The sequence below is a fragment of the Phanerochaete carnosa genome (genome assembly GCF_000300595.1).
Source record: "Phanerochaete carnosa HHB-10118-sp unplaced genomic scaffold PHACAscaffold_12, whole genome shotgun sequence".
Taxonomy (NCBI): domain Eukaryota; kingdom Fungi; phylum Basidiomycota; class Agaricomycetes; order Polyporales; family Phanerochaetaceae; genus Phanerochaete; species Phanerochaete carnosa.
Genome location: NW_006767639.1, coordinates 267,415 through 286,761, shown reverse-complemented (window position 1 = coordinate 286,761; position 19,347 = coordinate 267,415). Strand labels below are relative to the sequence as shown.

Sequence of the window (19,347 nt, the reverse complement as noted above, 5' to 3'; positions counted from 1 at the left end):
ATTGGATATCTCAGTCTGACAGAGCGACTTGTGCGGTCTCATATCCGACTTACTGCTGCTGAGCGACCAACCTGGCACGCTCCTCCCAGACCTTCTTAATGGCGGGCCGTTCGAGGAGCTTGTTGTGCCACTTGGCGGTGGCAGGAAACTCCTTCTCAAAATCAAAGTTCTCCAGGAGGCGCGTCGCGGCGTCGATGTTCCACCTGCAACACGTGCGTGTGGGTGATCGAAGTCTTATTAGCGAGCACCACGCACTTACCGGACGAAGGAAATGTCAGCGACGGTCATCCTGCCGCCGACAAGCCACTCCTGTTTTGAGAGCACACTCTCGAGCACGCCCAACACACGCTTAATTTCCTTTTGGTACCGTTCAAGAGCACTCGCGACCTTCTCTGGGTGGGCTACGCTAAACCAGACCGCCTGGCCGAAGTACGGGCCCTGGCCAGAAGCTTGGAAGTACAACCATTGAAGCTGCGTGTAGTACTCGTCCGTGCCCGGTGCGATTGAGAGTTTGTGCTCCTTATCGTACTTGTCGATGATATATTGGATGATGGCATTGGATTCCCTAAAGCACATGGGTTGCCGAAGCAGACTACGTGAGCAGGTGAGAGGGACATACCAGACCACGAAATCGTTGTTGCTGTGGTCGATAATTGCGGGGATACGGCCATTAGGGTTGTACTTGGTGAACTCGGGAGCTTTTTGCTCGTTCTTCCGGAAGTTGAGGTACACGGACTGATAGGTCAATTGGAGCTCCTCAAGGACGAAGGCGACCTTCCTGCGTTGGACATACTAACGCAGTCAGCATTACATCCTTGAGCTTGGAGACAAAAATGTGTACCATCCGTTGTGGCCACCTATATGAGAAAAGAGAGTGAACTGGTTGCTATGGGACATGACTAGTAAATCGTAAAAAGCGAGGGAGACGTAGGCGATGAGGTTTGGAGGATGTGGGACGAGCCGCTGCAGTCTTTATGCTGGCGTATGGGCCTTTCAATACGTTCTGAGGACCTGGGAACATCGATGAGCGTACATGGCTTTCCAAGGCTCCCGGAAGGATCGGGAATCGGCTGACCTGCTCTGTAAGCGCTTGTCTTGTAGACGTCTCTCCCAGGAATGTTGCGCAATGTGGTCGTATGCTCGCAAAATGCGGTTCGAGAGCGTGACGCGTCGGGACCCTGCCGACGCGCTACAACTTTGTCGCTTCCATCTCTAATATACTGCATTGCCGCCATGGCAAGAGTGTTCGACATCCGCGTCGGCCGCCGACCCTACGAGCTTTATCAGCCCCTTGGCAGTCAATTGAACAGCTTACCAAACTTGAAGGACCCCAACGACTCGGTCAGAAGCCCTCTAGAATTCGATCATCTGCATCGGCGGTGGCAGGCCTGCCAGGCCGACAATCGCACAATTTCACTCGTCCACGCGCCCTACACAGGGTGGTAAGCACGGTTTTTTTCTTGAAGAAACCCGGCCAAAATTGGGAAAACAAGAACCAATTGTTCCCCGGTTGTACATTGGGGTAAATTAGTGCGTAAATTGGTGCGAAACCGGCCAAAAGAGGCTGACAAAACTAGCGGAAAAGGAAGGTTTGTCTCCAAATTATCTCGAATGAAAACCGGTTAAACACAGGTTCTTGTTCGCCTAGCTTTTGGCTAGTTATGCAAGCAAAAAAACTGCACCTACCACCTAGTGCTACTGAGAAGGATGGCGGAGTGACAAGATCGACGGGCTTGCCGAGATAATTTCAATCTAGGCAAATAGTACGGAGATCACGGAGATAACCTTATTGAATAAGAGTAGTAATCCATACTTGGATATTACCCTGTTTAAAACCGCATCTGAGCAAAACAGGCCCGCTGTGGCGGGCAGTTTTGCTTCCTCATGCTCGACGAAACCGACGCCATGCATAGTTGGTAATTGGTTTGATAGCAGCTGGAAACGATGGCACTCGTGATTGTCAAGGCTCATTGGAAAGTAAAGCTCAAGGACGGATCGAATAGGCCTCGAGACCAGAAATATTCCAATTGATAGCTATTACTACACCCAGTTGCTTGCAATTGCTAGCCACGTCCAACGTCCCACTGCCAGATCGTCGTCGTTTCATGATAGTCTGGGTGAAGGAGAAATAGGTCTCAAAAGCTATTGTGCTAAAGTCAAAGCACAACCCTACACGGTTCTGCACTCGGTTTACTGCTGAGCGAGCAGCCTCTCACGCTCCTCCCAGAGATTCTTGACGGCCGGGCGCGCAAGGAGCTTGTTGTGCCACTTAGCGGTGGCAGGGAACTCTTTCTCCAAGTCGAAACCCTCGAGGAGGAGCGTCGTGGCGAAGATATTCCATCTATAGAACACGTGGATTGTAAGCGAAATTGCGTTTCCTCAGAGAGCGGCATGTACTTACGGGATGAAGGAGATGTCCGCGACGGTCAGCCTACCGCCGACAAGCCACTCTTGCTTTAACAGCACGCTCTCGAGCACGCCGAGCACACGCTTGGTCTCGTTCCGATACCGCTCCACCGCGCTCGGGACCTTCTCCGGGTGGTATAAGTTGAACCAGCCGACCTGGCCGAAGTACGGACCCTGGCCAGAAGCCTGGAAGTACAACCATTGGAGCTGGGTGTAGTATTCGTCCGTGCCCGGCGCAATTGAGAGTTTGTGCTCCTTGTCGTACTTGTCGACGACGTACTGAATGATTGCGTTGGACTCCCTGTTGTGTATGTTAGTTCGATGAAGTGCGTAGACGAGTTAAGGATACCTACCAGACCACGAAATCGTTGTTCCTGTGGTCTATGACCGCGGGGATGCGACCGTTAGGGTTGTACTTAGTGAACTCCGGAGCTTTGTGCTCGTTCTTCTTGAAGTCGAAGTAAATAGACTCGTAGGTCAGGCCAAGCTCCTCAAGGATGAAGGCGACTTTCCTGTGAGTAGGAAAATGCGGTCAGCGCTGCGTCACCTCAAGTACAAAAATGAGGATACATACCATCCGTTCGGACCACCCGTGTGGGAGAACAAAGTGAACTGCTTGCCATGAGACATGGTTGGTGTGCGAAACGGTGAAAGAGATGTAGACGAGAAGGCTTCGCGGATATGAAGAAGGCTGCTGAAGTCTCTGCACTGAGTCGGCGGATCCTTATATACATCCTGCAGTTTGGGAGCGTCAATGAATATACGTACCCCGTTAGTGCCCTTGGGAAGATCAAGGATCTGCCGGTCTGCTCTGTAAGCGTTGATCTTGTAAGCATCTTTCCCAAGCGAGGCGTCTTTTCCCGGAGTCTAAGCTCGCTTGTTACCTGCTGGCTACAAGATCAGATAGGGAGAATTACTGTGAAAGAACACATGAACAGCTGACCGTCGCAGTGGTGTCAGCGAACGCAGCTATTCACCCGCCGCACGACATTCATCCTCGTGTATCCTGAGATGTTGCACGCGCGAGTCTCTGGGGCGAGAGGGAGGTGTCTGTGGCGCCTTCGGGCTGTACAATGCGGCCTCGGAGACGGCGACGTGGCGCGTCGGAACCCTGCCCATGCACTGCAAACTTTGATTGTCGCCCCCGCTTTTGCATTTCAATGCCCGCGGCTGCCGACCCTGTAAGATTTCTCAGCTGTCTGTCAGCTAAAGGCTTACTAGCGGTTCTTGGCGCAAGAGAGCTGCTCTGGGTGTTTCCAATCGGGAGTCGGCAGTGAAATGATTATAGAGCATCCCGCCTCGTGATAGGAATCACGTCGTGTGCCGGTGTGCAACACCGAGTATCATAACAGGACTTACGAGATGCACAGACAAAGCAGCTCCCTCAAGTGGATAGGTATGTGCCACCGGTCTGCACTGACATCCGAGCATTCTAATGGCGATGGATGTCAGTACATCAATAGAAGGCCAGCATACGTTACACTCACCTTGCGAACTGTCGATGTGAAGACCTCACAGCTAGTGAGAGCAGTATCGTACAGTCAAGTCGCCCATCCCAAGCTGCTCGGGAACAGTTGGAAGCGACGCGGAATTTGAAGGACGATTATGCTTCCGCTCAGACAATCGTACGCCACAAAGCCCATTGCGCCTTACGCAGGGGTGATGACGAGCTTGCACGGTTGAGACAGCTGGAGTCGAGAATCAACTGCGTCGTTTGAGCACGCCGCTGCATAGCGCTGCATCAGGCAAGCGCCATCATCGGGACCCTGCGATCAGCTTCAGTGCCGGCCCGGCCGGCGGCCCTACCATGCATCGTGCCCGACATCTTCTTGACTCTTGAGTGTGTTTGGCAAGGCTGATACACCTGTCGTTGCGGTGCGCTTCCACCATCCTGCGCCTCTTAGACTGGCACATCAAATTCGCTGATGCTATACCTCGCTACCTAGGTATCGACCGTTGTCGTACACGTCTCAATGCGAGCAACGTTTCGCCTTACTGGCGCCACCAAGCGCGCGTGCAGCACTGCTCTCCATTTCCCGCCTCCCAGCAGCGAATTTCGGACCTAGTGAGCGCTGCAGTGCGCGCGGGGAACCAGAAGCAGAAGCTCCAAGTGACTCGCTTCTTCACAGAGCCCAATATATATGCATCACTGAAAATCAGCATGAATGCTCACTGCCAGAAAGTATGTTCTAACAGCTATCGACACAATAAATGATATCTTGACTCACGGATCATTACCGTACCCTTGATGGCGCCTTTACGGCGATCTTCAAGGCTGCTCGTGCGCTTGAAGCCATATTGGAGGGGATAAGGGTGTCGAAGGAGGGCGGCCACGAGTACCGAAGAGGAAGATGAACAGGCAACGAGGATCTGCCTGACAGCGGAAAATCCGAGCACGAGTTAGGTCAGTGATCGCACAAAACCGGGCCCTCGCTCAAATTCTCACGTATTCAGATACACGTTGTATCCATCGTCTGAAAGCTCTTGAGGAATTCTCGAGGCGACTCTACGAGGAGCTGCATGCGCCGGTTCCACTCCCATTCGCCGCCCGGACGGTCTATGCAAGGTGCTGCTCGTTGAACCAAGAAGATCGGCGTGCGAAATTGTACCAGATATGCGCAGACTGGGATGACGATACTGCCCTGCCCCTGCGACGCCTATCCGTAACAGCGCTGGGCGCTGGCTGCGAAGTCAGACAGTTTTGTGAAGACGTTGAACGTTCCAATTATCATCTGCCGTCGTGACGTGTCGCAGCACAGCGTTTTGTGAGTTTAGTCTTGAGGCGGCTGGGTGAGTTTCATGCCCTGCAAAAGTCCTGCCTGTCTTAAAATTCGATTTGTCTCACTGTAGCCGGCGTGTCCGCTGATGATCAGGGTATGAATACCGACCTGCTTGCCTCAATTCAGGCCAAATTTTTCATTCGCCAGCAGCACAAATGTTCTCTCAACTCTTCGTCGCAGTTTATCTCGCTCTCTTCGCGGGAGCGACCCCATTGACCGTTCGCAGCCCCCCGATGACGATATCGCTTGCCCGTCATCTCAATTCAACCGGGTCCAGGACGGTTCTGGAGCTCGACCAAATGAGAATGGAGTTCCTCAAGCAGAGTGCTACACGGAAGGGCCCCAAGTCAGCATCTTCCGACACCGCCGCTTCCATCCCGGTTACGAACGGGATTATCTCTTATTTTGCGGAGGTTAGCCTATATCTTTGCTCTGGATTGGACGCTCCATGCTCATGTCTGTGCCATCAGGTTCAAGTCGGTTATCCCCCAACTAATTGTAAGCGGTAGTGCAACCTTGCGGAGTTATGCTTGAAGCCCACTGTATGGTTGTTCAGTCAGCCTTATTGTGGACACCGGCAGTTCCAACACCTGGGTTGGCGGCAATCCTGGAAATCCTTACACGCCGACATCTACCTCTCACGATACCGGCATGGAAGTAGTACGTGGGAGGCTCAGCTATATGTCATGATGCTGATCCCGTAATCCAGTTTGTTGAATATGGCACTGGCCTTTTTGAAGGTGAACTCCACTGTTCGAGCAAACATTGCACTCTACTAAGCATCGGATATCTCAGGGGAGGAGTTCATTGACCAAGTGAGCCTTGCCGAAGGCTTGTTGATCCAAAATCAATCTATCGGTGTTGCCGGGTTTGCCCTGGGCTTCAGCAATACTACAGACGGCGTTATGGGGTAAGTGAAATTACACGCTTCGCGCTGAAGGACATCATCTTATTTTACCGGCAGTATTGGGCCAACAGACCTTACCTCGGGTTAGCTTTCACATACATCTATTTCAGCTGTTTGCTCATACGGCACAGATACCATCGAGATCGGCGAACTGGTACCTACGCTCTTGGACAATGCGTTTGCTCAGGGCCTCATCGACGAAAAGAAGATAGGCATTTTCTTGAAGCCGACGAACAACGAGTCAGTTACGACCGGAGAGATCACCTTCGGTAGCATCGACCGGAGCAAGTTGACTAGTGATATTCACTTTGTGTAAGTGTCCCTCTTTCGTCTGTCGCGTATTCGCACAATGCCCGAATTACCGCCTTCAGAAATATTACTTCCACTTTTCCTGCCAACATGTCCATTGGTGTCAACCAGTCCATCGCTTACGGGAACACACCCATCCTCAATAATAGCGCTGGTATCATGGACACTGGTACCACCCTCATCCTTCTAGCCACTGGTAAGCCGCTTCGTCTCGGTAAGGTCGTGCAGGTAGTGAGTGCTATGGACAGATGCCTTCAATATGTACCAGCAGCTCACGGGTGCGGTGCTCGATGAGAGCACGGGCCTACTGACCATCACCCCTGCGCAATACGACAACTTGCAGAGCTTGTTCTTTACCATCGGTGGCGTACGTCTTCAATCTCTAGAATCGTCCTTACGCCCGACTTAACGTCATTTCAGTGCACCTTCGAGTTTAACTCAAACGCGCAAATCTGGCCTCGTGGCGTACGTCGCCAGTCTTCATCCTCTGTAGAACCCACTAACTTGCGCTGTTACAGTTGAACGCCGCCATTAATGGCGTCGCGAACATGATCTATCTTGTTATCGGAGACAGTGGCTCGGGCTCGGGCTCGGAAGGCCTCAGCTTCCTTAACGGCCAAGTCTTTTTGGAGAGGTTCTTCTTAGCCTTCGATGCCGAGAACTCCCGGGTGGGATTGGCAACGACACGATTTACCAATGCCACCACCAACTGAGTTTGCGGAGAGTGCGATTCTGTTTTGGCTCATGGTGGCTCTTGGCCAGGCTTAGGAAGACTTATGCTCGTAATATTTGGATAAGGACTAGTATCTTGACTGTAGCTTAGTAATACGATTAGCCTAGGAATCGAGCGCAGAAGAAAAGCTACGTACCTGATGACCATCTTGAGGTAGTTGTGCCACCTGCACGGACGGGTTGCTCAGCCCTTGAAGGTAGCTGTCTCGCTGCTGGTGCCAGAACGTTTCAGATCCCCGTACCCCCGCCCGTGAGTTCCGATTTCCTCGACAATCGCGTCTATCTTCGATTTACATTATGGTCCGGGGGTCGCAGCTGAGCTCGCTGGGTCGAGACTGTACGTTGACGCATTACGCCCGCTCGTTGCTATGCTAACAGGACGAATCTTGCTTCAGCTCGTCCTCCTATGCTCTGTACTTGATCGCATTATGACCCTGACACCCTTGGTGCAAGCAATGCCCGGGCTGCTGTCATGCTATTGGATGTCATTCGAATTGGGGCGCAGCCTCGGAGGCCGACACGAAACACTCAGGGAGGCTTGAGGTGTTTGAGACGGGGTACATGCTATTTGACTTGCGAAGGCGAAACGTAGGACGCTGAGCATACTGTGATCTGGACGTATGTGAATGTGAATGATGACGAAGTGTATTTTATCGGTCACAAGCTACCTATCGCCTTGTGCCATCATTGTTAAACCTGCGAACAGCAGGTATACCCATATAATTCACTACTGTATATGCCGATGAAATATACACACTCGACCTAAGTCCGTATTTTCAACCCCAGGAGCTCTGCCGTCCCGGTTCTAGCCGTGTCACCCCTGGTCTTGTCAGTTCATCCATTGACCTTGCTTCCCTTACCCTTCCCATCGCATGACGTCGCGTGTTGTGCTCGGTGGCCAGAAACGAACACCGCGAACTCCAGTGTTCAGACGTGTTGATGGCCGGCGTTGGAAGACCTTCGTGTGACACTGTGCGATGCGGTTCGGCGTGTGCGAGGCCTTCTGGTGAGTCGGATGAAACAACAGGTTGGGATGACGATGACGACTGCGGCCCGGAGGACGACAACGGTTCCGATTCGGACAGCCGTTCCCCACCGTGCGCGCCCGCGGCGGTGCTCTTTGAGAGCAGATCGCACTCGTCATGGAAGGGGAGGTTGAACGGCTCGTCGTGTCCAATCCAGGGGCAGCCATCGACCTCGCATATGGGCCCGCACTCGTTGTGCGACACCTCGAGCACGTCGTGTAGCAGTTCCCGGATCCTTTTCTGGTCGCCGCAGAGCTTATTACACTTGTACGCCTTCTCAAGCGCATGCAAGAGTCGCCTGTAGAGTGCGCCATATTGTTCCGTCAGCGTTGTTCTCTCCCAGTTCAGTTTCCGGATCCACTCCTGATGATCAACTCGGACCTCAACGTCATCGCTCCCCTGCGACATGGTGTCAAGCGGTGCGGCGGACTCCTCAGACAAGACATCTGCTACCTTGACCATTTTCTCCAGTATGCCAACCACAACCTCTCCAGATGCCAGTCGCATATCGCAGCGACGGAGCCACCTCGTTGCTGTGGTAATAAACATTTTGAGGAGGTTTGGATCGGCATGTGTAAACTCAGATGGGAAATAGCTCATCAGAAGCAGCTCACAGTCAGCAGCTGTGGTGAATCCCTGCTCTAACACTGGGGAAACATTCCTGACATGTTAGCAAACACACACTCTGTGCTAGACACGTGCTTACCCAGGCGTCGGTCAGCCACAGATGGTATAATCCTGCAGTCCTGTAGAGCATCTACGTATGCTCTGTGCAACATTGCAGAGGTGTTATAGTGCTTGGAATGATCAAGGGCAAGCTGGAGGAGGAACCGTCGCACTTCAGAGGCTGGTATTCGCGAGAGAAATCCGTCTCGGAACTCTCGAGCGGCCGCACGAAGGAATAAATTCAAGGTGTGCTCGTGTAGACGTTGCTCCTCGTCGTGGCATTGGTTGACGTACATGATCACATGAGAGTTCTGCGACGACTTTGCCACCCAGGACAGCGCTTGCTGGAGTAGAACAGTCTCCTTGACTTCAATAAACAGCTCGTTCATAGTAACGTTTTGCTCCGAGCCATCTAAAGCTTCGACCGAAAGAGCTTCTGCTGCCGTGGCATGCATGGTTTCATACTTCAGCTGCCAAGACCCAAAGCGCGGAACCATGGTTTTGCAGCTACTCAGGTCGACGTCGCGCCAGCTGAGCGGCAGTCGTTTCCATTCGACATGTTCATGCTGTTCCGATTCATCGTCTTGTTCACCAAGTAAGATTATCTGAATAAAGTCGCGGGGTATTTTGATATACGACCCAGCGCGGTGCAAGTGCCGATTGTGCGCTGATAGAGGGCATTAGACTGCGGATGATATGCTAGACACTTGCATGGCTTACCCCGAATGAACCTAGGCCATCGAAGCTGCAGCAGAGCAGTGTACGATCTGCCCCACTTCAACAGAAGGACGACGAATGCGATAGAATTTCACAAGCTGCCATGACCGCCCATGCCGTCGGAGACTTGTACGGGCATCGGCGTGAGAATACAGGAAGGACAGTGAAGACGGCGACCACGAGCAGGAACATCGCTGTCGCAGCCGTCAAACAAATTGCCACGACGTCATCCAAGATCCAGAGCAGGATGATCATGCCAATGAGGAAGAGAATCATCGCGACCTCGAGCAGCGCCGGCACCGTCGAGACAATCGCCGAGACGTTCCACGTCTCCCATGCCTCGAGGCGGAACTGCCGCACCATGATGTTCTCTCGCGGTGTTGCGAGAGGCGAGTTCCACTGCATGTACTCGCGCACCCATTGCTTGACGAGGATGCCGAGCAGGGCGGCAGCGAGACTGAGAACGAGACTGGTGAAGAATAGGGTGTTGACCCACCGTGCCGAGGTCGAGGGCTGGAATGGTGGCGGATCGTCAGGAGACGTCAGCTCCGGAGGGGAGAATGGAGATCCCGTGAGGACGGCGGAGAAGCCTTGGACAAGGATTTGGCTGTTTTGAGCGAGCATCTGGTTATTCGTGGTAAGGAGATGGTTTGTCAAGTCCGCGCTCGACGGTTGGAGCATCTGGTACGTCTGGACGACAAATGCGGTGAGGATGGCAGAGAATAGGCCGGCCTTTATGGGTGTCAGGTAGATTAAATGCGAACGCGTGGATGGAGACTCACGAAGACGAGGAGGGTGTCTATATCTTCAGAATACCCTTTCATCTTCCCTTCGTCGTCTTTCACGACGGTCGCCTCTATTCCCGCCCAGCCGGAAAGACCTGAAGCATCCTGGTGGGGGGAAATGTTAAAATGAGTCGCCAACATGAGACTCGATTTAGATATTGCATGCGTACCTTAGACTGCGGACCCTCCGCCGGCTGTTCGCCGGGTGCAGTCTCCATATCGGGTTTTGTGACGTGCTCGACGGTAACGACGGCTGATAGGCAGAAAAATGAAGGGGGAGATGGTAGCAGCTCAACAGCGAGGCCTTCAATCGGAGGACGGGGATGGTCGAGTCGTACTCGTACGGCGCACGTGCCTTTGCCTCGCGTTAACGTTGGCCGCCGAAATGGAACCACTGAACCAGTGCTCGTCCGCCAACCCGCCAGCAGATGACAGTCATCGCTAAGCGCGCGCGCTGATCACCGGTTGCTGAATACGACACCGCCACCCACGGTGGCACGATATCAAGCGGTCATGGCGGGATTCATGGCGGAGAGGCCCGGGCGACCAGGGAGTTGTGTGCAAGACAAACATCATCTCGCGGACAAGCTCTTTTCATAGGTTACGAATTCGATCCCTCTCAGCCTGGCACGCCTCTCCATAGCCTAACTGTCATCACTATCTCGTCGTCTTCGTCCATTACCTCTGCGCCATCGAGACTCGGACGCTTTCAGCCAGGCCTCCAGAGAGATCGCCTGCTCTGGCAGATAGTTAAGTGCTCTCCACATTCGACTCGCAGGGCCTTTTCGGCATCCATATTCACGAACTGCCCCATGTGCCGCCATATGAGAGCCAGTAAGCCGTTAGCGAGCGGATTGGCAGACGGCGAGATCGCTAAAAGCAGTTAACAATGTAAGTGATCGTTGTACTAGTCGGTAGCACAGACCTACGAGGTGCAAGGCGAGGTGCCTACGCACGAGATGGTGCGCGAAGCAGGCTGCGGTAAGCAAAAGCAGTGACGAGATGCATGGCTTCGATTTCTGCGTTTGGATGTTCCCAACTAGGGTAACTCGCGGGGCCAGGGCGTGCAGTGTAACGACAAAAGTGGTGGTCAGGTTCAGGTGCACGATTTTCGGGCACCGGCTACAGAGGCGACAAGTCTAGTTTGGAGAAGTACAATATAAGCGCTTTCGATGCAGGCAATGGCGACAAGACGTCCGAAAGCACTCCTACATTATCTTATGCATATTCTGTCACACTGCGCAGTGCGAAGGTGGACTTCTCGAGGCAGCAATGCAAGAGCAAAGAGCGCTTGCATGAACGCACCAGGCGCCCGCGCTCGCGCGGACTCTTAGTAAGCAGACTCGCGAGCTGCGATTCCTGAAATCGGTATTCTAGACTGCAAGTGGCAGGATAGGAGGTTGTACAGTACTACGTGCGGTTTTTCATAGAAAAGTGCCATCGAAGGCATGAATATACGACATTAGTAGGTGCGATTCAAGTGCTCAAAACACAATACATAAGTACGAATATTGTCTGTACCTCAGGCACTCCCACTGAGCCCTTCAGGCTGCACTTGCACTTCCTGTTCTGCCGGTGGGTTGTTTGGCAGGGGTGCTCGTACCTGCATCGACGGCTGTGCCTGCACCCGGAAAACTGACGTCGTTCCGCCAGGGTCAGGCATAACATACTGTATCTCGAGACCCGGGGCGGACAGCCGGCTGTGCGCATGCGACGTCACTTGCCCTCCTAAAGACTCGCCGCCGACATCCGTCGGTGTCTGCCTCTGCTGCTCTTCTGCACCTTCCTCTTCGTCTGGTGCCTCTGTTTCCGCCGGTGCCTTCGTCGGCGCCGCCTCAGCGTCTGCATGTGTGCTCTTCGTGCGCTTGTTCGGCCCACGCTTCATGCCCGCATCCGCCCGCTTCTTCCGTGGCTTCTTCGGCATGAGGCCCATGGGGCCGAGGATGTTAAACTGCGACGGCGGAGGACGCTTGCCCGTCGAGAAGACGAAGGTCGACGGGCCCGCGACTTCTGGAGAGCTCAGGCTCTCGAGCGTCACGGTAGAGGAGGAGGCTACGGGCAGCTGCTCGGGCAGTGTTGTGGAAAGATTCGCAGGAGACGTAGAGAGCTGTGCATCGACCTTCATGGTCGGCGGGGTCGATTGTGACGCAGAGCTTTGAACAGGCTTCGAACGGTGCATCGCGGTCAGCGACGAATCGGCGGTCACCGGCTCTTGAGTGTCGGTTGGTAATTTTGAGACAGCGTTTGGAGAAGGAGTTCCGTTTGGAGTCAACGGCTGTGGTATCGGAGCTAAACTAGAACCTGAGCTGAGCGACTGTGTAACAGGGGCGTTCTGCTGTGCAGCAAGCGCTGCCGCGTTCGCTTGAACGATGGCCGCCTGGAGACGGCGCTGGACGCGGGCCTCCTTGAACTGCTGATGTTCTTCCGGCGACATCTTCCGGAATGTCGTGACGCCCGTGCTCCAGGCTTGATGCAGGATTTCAAGTTCCATGAGCGAGTTCAGGCTGCCCGGCGCGCAGAAGTTGGGCAGCGGCCAGTTCTCGCAGACGATACCGTGGCGCTCGGAGATCGACGTCTCAAAGTCCACGTACTTGATCCGCGGTATCTTGACGGGGTGTGCGCATTCCTCTGTCATGGCCACTTTAGTCAGAAAGAAGGGGGAAGAGGGCGGGGCGATACTCACGAAGCTTCTCGTTGATAATAGTCTTTACCCTGCGCTTCATATCAATGACCCGCTGCTGCATGTTGACGGCAGTGGCGGCAGGCGGCGGGGTTTCTGTGGATGCCGGCGTGGGTGTAGAAGGTTCAGAGGGACTAGGTGTAGCCTGCGTACGAGGCTGTATGTCCGCCACACAGAACGCCTGGAGCTTCACCGCAAAGTCCTGCACAGGGTGCTGTGCCGCGAGCTGGAAGAACTCGCCTATCCGAGGAGACGTCATGAGTATGCGCGGTTTGTTGCCAAAGTTCTCGGGCTCTGGGCGGATCTGTATCACAAGGACTTCCGCGCCCGTCCGGGTGTTCAAGTCTAAAAGCTGTAGCAAGCGATGGATGGGTAACGCGCGATCTTGTCAAAAAGCATTGATGAATGCGCACCTCTGTTTCAATACCGTCCATGGTGCTACGAATGTCACGCGTACTCGAGATCTTAGACCCTTTCCTCGCAGCCTGCTTCGACTCCCGCATGTCCTCCAGCTCGACGACGGCATCTGCCGTAGCAGCGGTGCGCTCCTCCTCGGTCATGGCGTCCCATCGCTCGCGAATTCCTTTGGCGATGACGTGCACCCTCGGACGAGGCTCAGTAGGGCTCAGGTCTGTAAGTTACACAAAGTTAACAAGGTGTCCGGAGAAGTATGGCGTAGTGGGAAGCGTGCCTTTGTTGAACGCTTGCACTTGACTATGAAGATACGCGTTCCAGCGGTTTACTTTACGCGTCTGCTTTGGTACGCGCTGCATAATAATATATGGTGGCTAATTTGGCTGCCACGGCCACAGGTCCACAGCGGACCTTAGGCCGTATTCTGATGCGGAAGTTTGAAGATGGGGGGATGAGAGAAGGACAGAGCGCCCAGCCATAACTCAATCGCCCAACTTTGGCGAACAGCACACCACACAAGGACGGGCTTTCAATGCCATGCGATTGAGTAACAGCTGGACAATGAGGGTATCAAGATACTGCAGATATTCGTCCGTGGTCAATAGGTTAAATGAGGGAGGCTATGTCAAGTACAGATGGGAGAGGGGGGGGGGGGGAATGAAGCAGCGATGCAAACGAGGGGATGCGCGTTCTGACAGCAAGAGGTAGAAAATCATATATACAAAGTTCCGCCAGAAAAGAGACGTGAAAGTAGACGGCTACTACACGCGCTGACGTACAGCCTGCGCGGCGTGCGAATTAGACGTGAACGGATGACTTCCCTCACCACTACTCCTCGGGGGCACGTACGATGAACCCGGGCGCGACGGCGGCCTGCTCGTGGGTATTGGCGACGGCGTCCACTCGTTGCTACCGTTCTCCGATGAGTAGCTCGCCATAGCAGGGCGCGGCTGTGGCACCTGGAGAGCGGCGACGCCTTGTGACAGTGATGGCTGTGGCCCAGATGCTGACGGGTATGAGTATGGTGAATGTTGCATATTCGGTGGCGACTGCTGGCGGGACTGGAGACCATTGCGCGGTGGTGCGTGGTCAGATGGTGAAGGTGACCCAACTGGCGTTCGCTCCGGATACTGAGGATTTGATTGGAGCGTTCTGCGGTTACTGGTCAGGCCGAACATGAGTCAAGTGAGACGTCATATCTTACCGTGAGTCCGCTCGTGGAGGTAATGACCTTGAATCATCCGACCGTGTAGTATTGAAGTTGAACTGCTGGGAACCCATGACCGGCGAGGTCAAGCCGGGTGTACGGCCGATGATCTTCACCTTGTAATAGGTATCACATTTCTTGAGGAACTCCTTGCTCGGGAGTTCCATGCTGCTCTGGAAATACTCCTGATCATGCAAGATGGGTAAGAGCTCCTCGGGAACGCAGAAGAATTCGTCCTGGTTCTCGAGCAAAGAGGTGACAACACGAATAGCACCGAAACTCTCGTCACGGACGCCGTCCCTTCCTCTCGAATAGAGGATGCTGGGACAGACCACTGTGGCAAGGTTTGGAAGATCCATTTTACTTCCCGTCTCCTCATCCAGATGCGCAAAGGACGCAACCCATTTGAGGAATACGAACAGCACCTCCATAGTATCTCTGTGGTGCTTTGGAAGAATGAGCGACACCATGTGCAGCATCCGCTTCCGTTCTGCCTCGGTAGGAAGATCTGATTACAGCCTATCAACACAACAGCTGGCATTGACAGCTCGTCCAACTCACTTTGCGTGGCAATAAATAATCGATGCAGTTTGAAGGTCAGTAATGGATCGGGGAGTTCGCGGAGGAACTTCTTCAGAAGCGCAGCGAGTTGTACAGGGTTATCCTGTGTCAGGTCGACCGACGACGGATCACGATCAATGGTATCCGTGAGCTCTTTCAGCCGTCTGATGTTTCCGTTCTTCCGGAAGATGCCTTCGACAGACATATCTGAAGTGGCAGTGATGAGTACGATGAGAGAGTGCGGAACTCAGATCATTTACCCATCTGTCGCATGGCCGATACGACGTCATCCACGAAGCTAGGCACCCGCAGTGCAGCCCTTGATGCACCATGTAATGAATCCGCCCCTTCGCGCTCGACTAACAGCTCTAATGGAACGCTGAAGACGCCTGCAGGGTGTCAGCGATCAGTTCTCAATAGAAGGTAGATTGACTCACCCTTCTTCTTGACGTTCTTTTTGTCGGAGCCTTGCTTGAACAGCTTATTCCAGAACGAGCTTTTCTTGATTTCGACGAGCTCGAGAATCTCGTCCAAATCAAACTGATCTCGTAGCGGAGACCGCTGCAGAGCTAACACTGCGGTGTGCCGGACAATTGCGAGTTCCACAGGACTCAACTCCGCAATGAACGGTATTGAGCTCTGTCGCGGCAGTGACCGGTGCTGCTCGCGCGCCTGCGCTGCTTCCACAAGCTGTGGAATATCCGCCAAAGTGATGCCCTCTTCTACCCCCGGCAGCTTCGACTCGTCGACACCCCCAGTTGGCGATGTTGGTGCAGACTCATCCACAATCATGACTTCCGTGTTGTTCCTCGCAAACGCAGGTCGAATAACGCTCGCCTCCATTGCTGAACGGGTACTCTGTAGGCTATGCTGCGGGGCTTTCTGTAGGCGTGGCTGCTGTTGCGGCGAGCGTGAATATGATGCATCACGATGGTTCAAATCTGTTGGGTGCGCAATCTTGCCTGTCGGACTCTCCACAATGGTCGAACGTCTGGGTACACGCGCCGTGGCTGACAGTTTGCGATCGAGGTGAACAGACTTCAGGCGATTGATGTCGTCACCGTAAGGATCCTGTCCGGCTTCTCGCGGAGAGGCAGCAGCTGCAAAAACGCGCTGTTAGTGCAAAAACCTGGCGAGAATCTGGGGACTTACTTGGCGTTGCAGGAACAACTCCCCGCTTCTTCAGCAATACATATAACCGCCGGAGGGCGACGTTCAGGAGGAAGGCGTACTGCTCTAGCCGCGAAACTGCTTGAAAACCAGGTCGACAATTGGGATGCGCGTGGTCAGTGCAGAAGATGACGGTTGGCACGGGTCCGAATTGCTGAGTGTCCTTCATTGAGTCCGAATCATACACGAACGCCCTGACGTTCGCGGGCGGACGTCGAGCGGAAGACAGCTTCGGAGCAGTGCTGCCTTCGGCCTTCTCTTTCTCCCGGTCGTCGAGGTTGGCACCATCCGTAATAGGCTTCGGAGCGTTCTCCTTCGGCGTCGGCATCGCCGCGGCTTTCCCACATGTCGCACATTGCAAACAGTGAGAATGCCAGCGCTGGAACGTGCCTAGTCTCGCACAATCTTCCTCCACAGTTTGGTTGCACTTGACACAGAGATCTGAAGGAGGATTGACGACAGCAACCTTCACCAAAGCATGATCTCGGGGGCCGACAGCAAATGGCGATTCGCCTGCGTTCTCGGGAGCCAAGCTCTTGAACCCATAAGTAACTCCTTGCGTTCCGACGTTGCCCGCGTCGCCAGGAGAGAGGACTTCGCCATTAGCCCGCTTCATCATCCGTTTTGCTGATGGATTTCCACCCTGGATGGCGAGCATGTGGAGCTTGTCCAAGAACGAGCCTAGCGCCTCACGGACGTCTTGCTCCCGCTCCAGCTTTAATGCGCCCGTCAAAGCAATCCGAATGAGGATCTTGAGGTAATGCGCCAGTCCTGTCACAAGAGCGAGGAGCTCTTGTGTCATGCCCATCCGCCGAGCGCCAGTCTCTTGCGTATGGGAGAGTAAGGTGAAGAGGTCCACCGTTTTTCGACAGAGCATACGCGCCTCGCGGACATGTGACATGCCTGATGAAATCATCCTGAGCATTCAATTGTGTCAGTTAGAAGTAGAGCACAAACCTTTCAGGTTAAGGCGGGTGAATTGGTATTCCAAATCGTCTATCGTTGCGAACAACACTTCGACATGAAGAATAAACCTCTCCGCCATCCGGATCGCTTCCAGATATTGTCCGTTGCTGACTTGTCGCAGCATGTCCGATATGCACGCAGCACTAGACTCCTCAAAAGCTGACAGCACCCTTGAAACGTATCACGTCAGACGAGAAAATTTGCACCGAGGGACCACTCACGTCCATATCCGATAAACTTGCTGTTCCATCCGGATCTGCTTGTCCTTGAGCGAGGTTGCCGTTTCCCTCTTCTCTTCCTCTATCCATGGCTGTTCGGGAGGCGGCTGGTCGACACTCTCCGTCGACGGTAGAAGGCTATTTGGTCGTCGGACGCTGACTTTTACGTTCCAGAACTGTCAAAGCATTGGCGTCAGATTCGATTGCTCAGAGGTGGAACTATGCTCACCTTATTAATCATATAACACTCTGGATGCCAACATTCGTCACGCATGTTCCGATTAATCTCGACGAACTGTTTCAAAATAGCGGTGTTGCAACCAGCGCACTTCGTAGCGAAGCGAGTGGAGTAGTGATAATGACAGTAGACGTCGCCTTCGTGTTCGTAGTACGAGTCTTGCGGGCCGAAGAGGGTGGGACAAACTGAGCACGTGAAATGGTCCACATGAAACTTCTTGTCTAGAGGCAATGAGGCGTTACAGGACAAAGACTACCAAGGAAGCGAATATACGCACTGCACGCAGTGATGTAGCTTCCTCGAAGGGCCTGCCCACACTTCGCGCAAATCAAGTTGAGCCGGCGAAAGTAGTCCCGCTCGCACAGTGGATGCTGTTTACCATCAGGACCATCGATTGGGAAGAATTTAGACGCAACGACGGCGCCGCAGTCCTGAAGACGGATGAGTTCATGACAATTACAACGGATCAACCTTACTCACCATGCACATGAAGCAATTCAGATGGTAGACTGCTCCTAGGGCACGGACAAATGCTCCAGCCATCGTCTTTCCACAAGCTGTGCATGTTCTGGGTAGAAACGGTCCGTCAGTCGCCAGTCACCAAATGCGTGCCGTTTGTAAACCCGGAGTCCAATATTAGATGGGAGAAAAAGGGAGGAGTATACTTACGAAGAAGCCATATTCGTGCTGGTCATGCTATGATTCGTGGACGTTGCGGCGTTGGTCACATCGGTACCATTGAGCGGCGACTCTGATTGGCCAGATCGGTTAGAGGCTACGCTTGGGGGACGACGTGTATGGGAGTCAGAGTGGTCGGAGGAAGATGCATTGTTGTGGTTGTTAGACCCCGCTGGGGTGGAGGGTCTGCTCGCACTGAGGAAGCCCTGCTTCGAGTACGAACGTTCGGTGGCGTAGAGCTCGTTGCTGCTGCTGGCGGTCGAGTGATTCAGATCCTCACTGCGGGCGTGGGGTTGGTCTACCGACTTGGGTTTCTTGTGATCCAGGCCGTGAGGCGAGCTCACGGTGGACGCTCGGGTCGGAAAATGTGGTCGTTCAAGAGTATGGTTTCCGTTCACAGACGGGGCCGACATGGGTCCGTTCTTTGGTACACCGGATGATTGAGGATTAATATGGTAGCCGTCGGGGCCTTCGCTCATGTAGGCCAACGCTGATTGACTAGAAGGAGAGCCGACGGAGTACATCTCTTGCCTGCCCTGGTCCACTGGGTCGTTCATGGCGGCGTCTCTGAGATAACTCGAGTCGCCAGGGCGGCTCAGAATGGATAGATGAGTCTGTCAGCGTCGGTAAAAGCGTCGACGACGACGAGAGTGGTGATGAGCAGCAACCAGCGGGCAATTAGCCTCGACCCGCCTAATGCGCGCTTCCGCCGTCACAGTCACACTGCTGGTTACAGCATGTCACCAGGACGGCCAGTCACGCGCCTTGAATTATTGCAATTGGTCCTCTCAATCCGTGCGCCTCAACAGCCAAGGCCTCCTATATAATTTCCGCTACACATTCTGCCAGCAATTTTTCGATACGCGACACTCGTCTAATTCGACCTCA

General features: G+C 53.8%; 8 protein-coding genes across 8 annotated transcripts in view; 1 reads left to right on the top strand and 7 right to left on the bottom strand.

The window, feature by feature from the left end:
* PHACADRAFT_264485 (uncharacterized protein) overlaps positions 1-1,412 on the bottom strand; it is a 2,134-nt gene extending 722 nt beyond the window's left edge. Inside the window, exons 1-4 of the mRNA XM_007401142.1 lie at positions 1,076-1,412; positions 842-1,011; positions 620-778; positions 260-565 (exon numbers count right to left, since the gene is read on the bottom strand). Of these exons, the coding sequence (XP_007401204.1) occupies positions 260-565; positions 620-778; positions 842-897 (521 nt within the window). The 5' untranslated portion in view covers positions 898-1,011; positions 1,076-1,412. The remainder of the gene's footprint in view (positions 1-259; positions 566-619; positions 779-841; positions 1,012-1,075) is intronic.
* Positions 1,413-1,970: 558 nt separating this feature from the next.
* On the bottom strand, positions 1,971-3,291 carry PHACADRAFT_264484 (uncharacterized protein). The gene is made up of 5 exons (XM_007401141.1): positions 3,175-3,291; positions 2,981-3,114; positions 2,760-2,918; positions 2,402-2,707; positions 1,971-2,341 (listed from the first exon to the last, which is right to left on the bottom strand). Exons 2-5 carry the CDS (start codon positions 3,034-3,036, stop codon positions 2,191-2,193), a joined length of 672 nt encoding a protein of 223 aa, XP_007401203.1. The 5' UTR covers positions 3,037-3,114; positions 3,175-3,291; the 3' UTR covers positions 1,971-2,190.
* A 2,050-nt stretch (positions 3,292-5,341) lies between these two features.
* Positions 5,342-7,115, top strand: PHACADRAFT_200857 (uncharacterized protein; the record flags this gene model as incomplete). The annotated part of the gene is made up of 11 exons (XM_007401140.1): positions 5,342-5,599; positions 5,657-5,684; positions 5,743-5,846; positions 5,896-5,926; positions 5,982-6,096; positions 6,151-6,176; positions 6,225-6,405; positions 6,465-6,598; positions 6,651-6,769; positions 6,823-6,867; positions 6,921-7,115. The coding sequence occupies 11 exons, from the start codon at positions 5,342-5,344 to the stop codon at positions 7,113-7,115; spliced, it is 1,236 nt and encodes a 411-aa protein (XP_007401202.1).
* A 532-nt stretch (positions 7,116-7,647) lies between these two features.
* Positions 7,648-8,826, bottom strand: PHACADRAFT_264480 (uncharacterized protein). The gene has a single exon (XM_007401139.1). It carries the CDS (start codon positions 8,706-8,708, stop codon positions 7,911-7,913), a length of 798 nt encoding a protein of 265 aa, XP_007401201.1. The 5' UTR covers positions 8,709-8,826; the 3' UTR covers positions 7,648-7,910.
* An 812-nt stretch (positions 8,827-9,638) lies between these two features.
* Positions 9,639-10,064, bottom strand: PHACADRAFT_65046 (uncharacterized protein; the record flags this gene model as incomplete). Its single annotated transcript, XM_007401138.1, has 1 exon — positions 9,639-10,064. A coding segment is annotated over one exon (426 nt), but the record flags the coding sequence as incomplete, so codon positions are not given.
* Positions 10,065-10,160: 96 nt separating this feature from the next.
* On the bottom strand, positions 10,161-10,468 carry PHACADRAFT_105408 (uncharacterized protein; the record flags this gene model as incomplete). The annotated part of the gene is made up of 2 exons (XM_007401137.1): positions 10,161-10,274; positions 10,325-10,468. Coding segments are annotated over 2 exons (258 nt in total), but the record flags the coding sequence as incomplete, so codon positions are not given.
* A 1,219-nt stretch (positions 10,469-11,687) lies between these two features.
* Positions 11,688-12,975, bottom strand: PHACADRAFT_264479 (uncharacterized protein). The gene has a single exon (XM_007401136.1). It carries the CDS (start codon positions 12,960-12,962, stop codon positions 11,850-11,852), a length of 1,113 nt encoding a protein of 370 aa, XP_007401198.1. The 5' UTR covers positions 12,963-12,975; the 3' UTR covers positions 11,688-11,849.
* A 1,099-nt stretch (positions 12,976-14,074) lies between these two features.
* On the bottom strand, positions 14,075-18,587 carry PHACADRAFT_264476 (uncharacterized protein). The gene is made up of 12 exons (XM_007401135.1): positions 18,451-18,587; positions 18,262-18,349; positions 18,059-18,212; positions 17,773-18,002; positions 17,547-17,719; positions 17,317-17,495; positions 16,342-17,262; positions 15,627-16,289; positions 15,450-15,578; positions 15,190-15,396; positions 14,626-15,136; positions 14,075-14,573 (listed from the first exon to the last, which is right to left on the bottom strand). The coding sequence occupies exons 1-12, from the start codon at positions 18,459-18,461 to the stop codon at positions 14,183-14,185; spliced, it is 3,657 nt and encodes a 1,218-aa protein (XP_007401197.1). The 5' UTR covers positions 18,462-18,587; the 3' UTR covers positions 14,075-14,182.
* Positions 18,588-19,347: the final 760 nt, after the last annotated feature.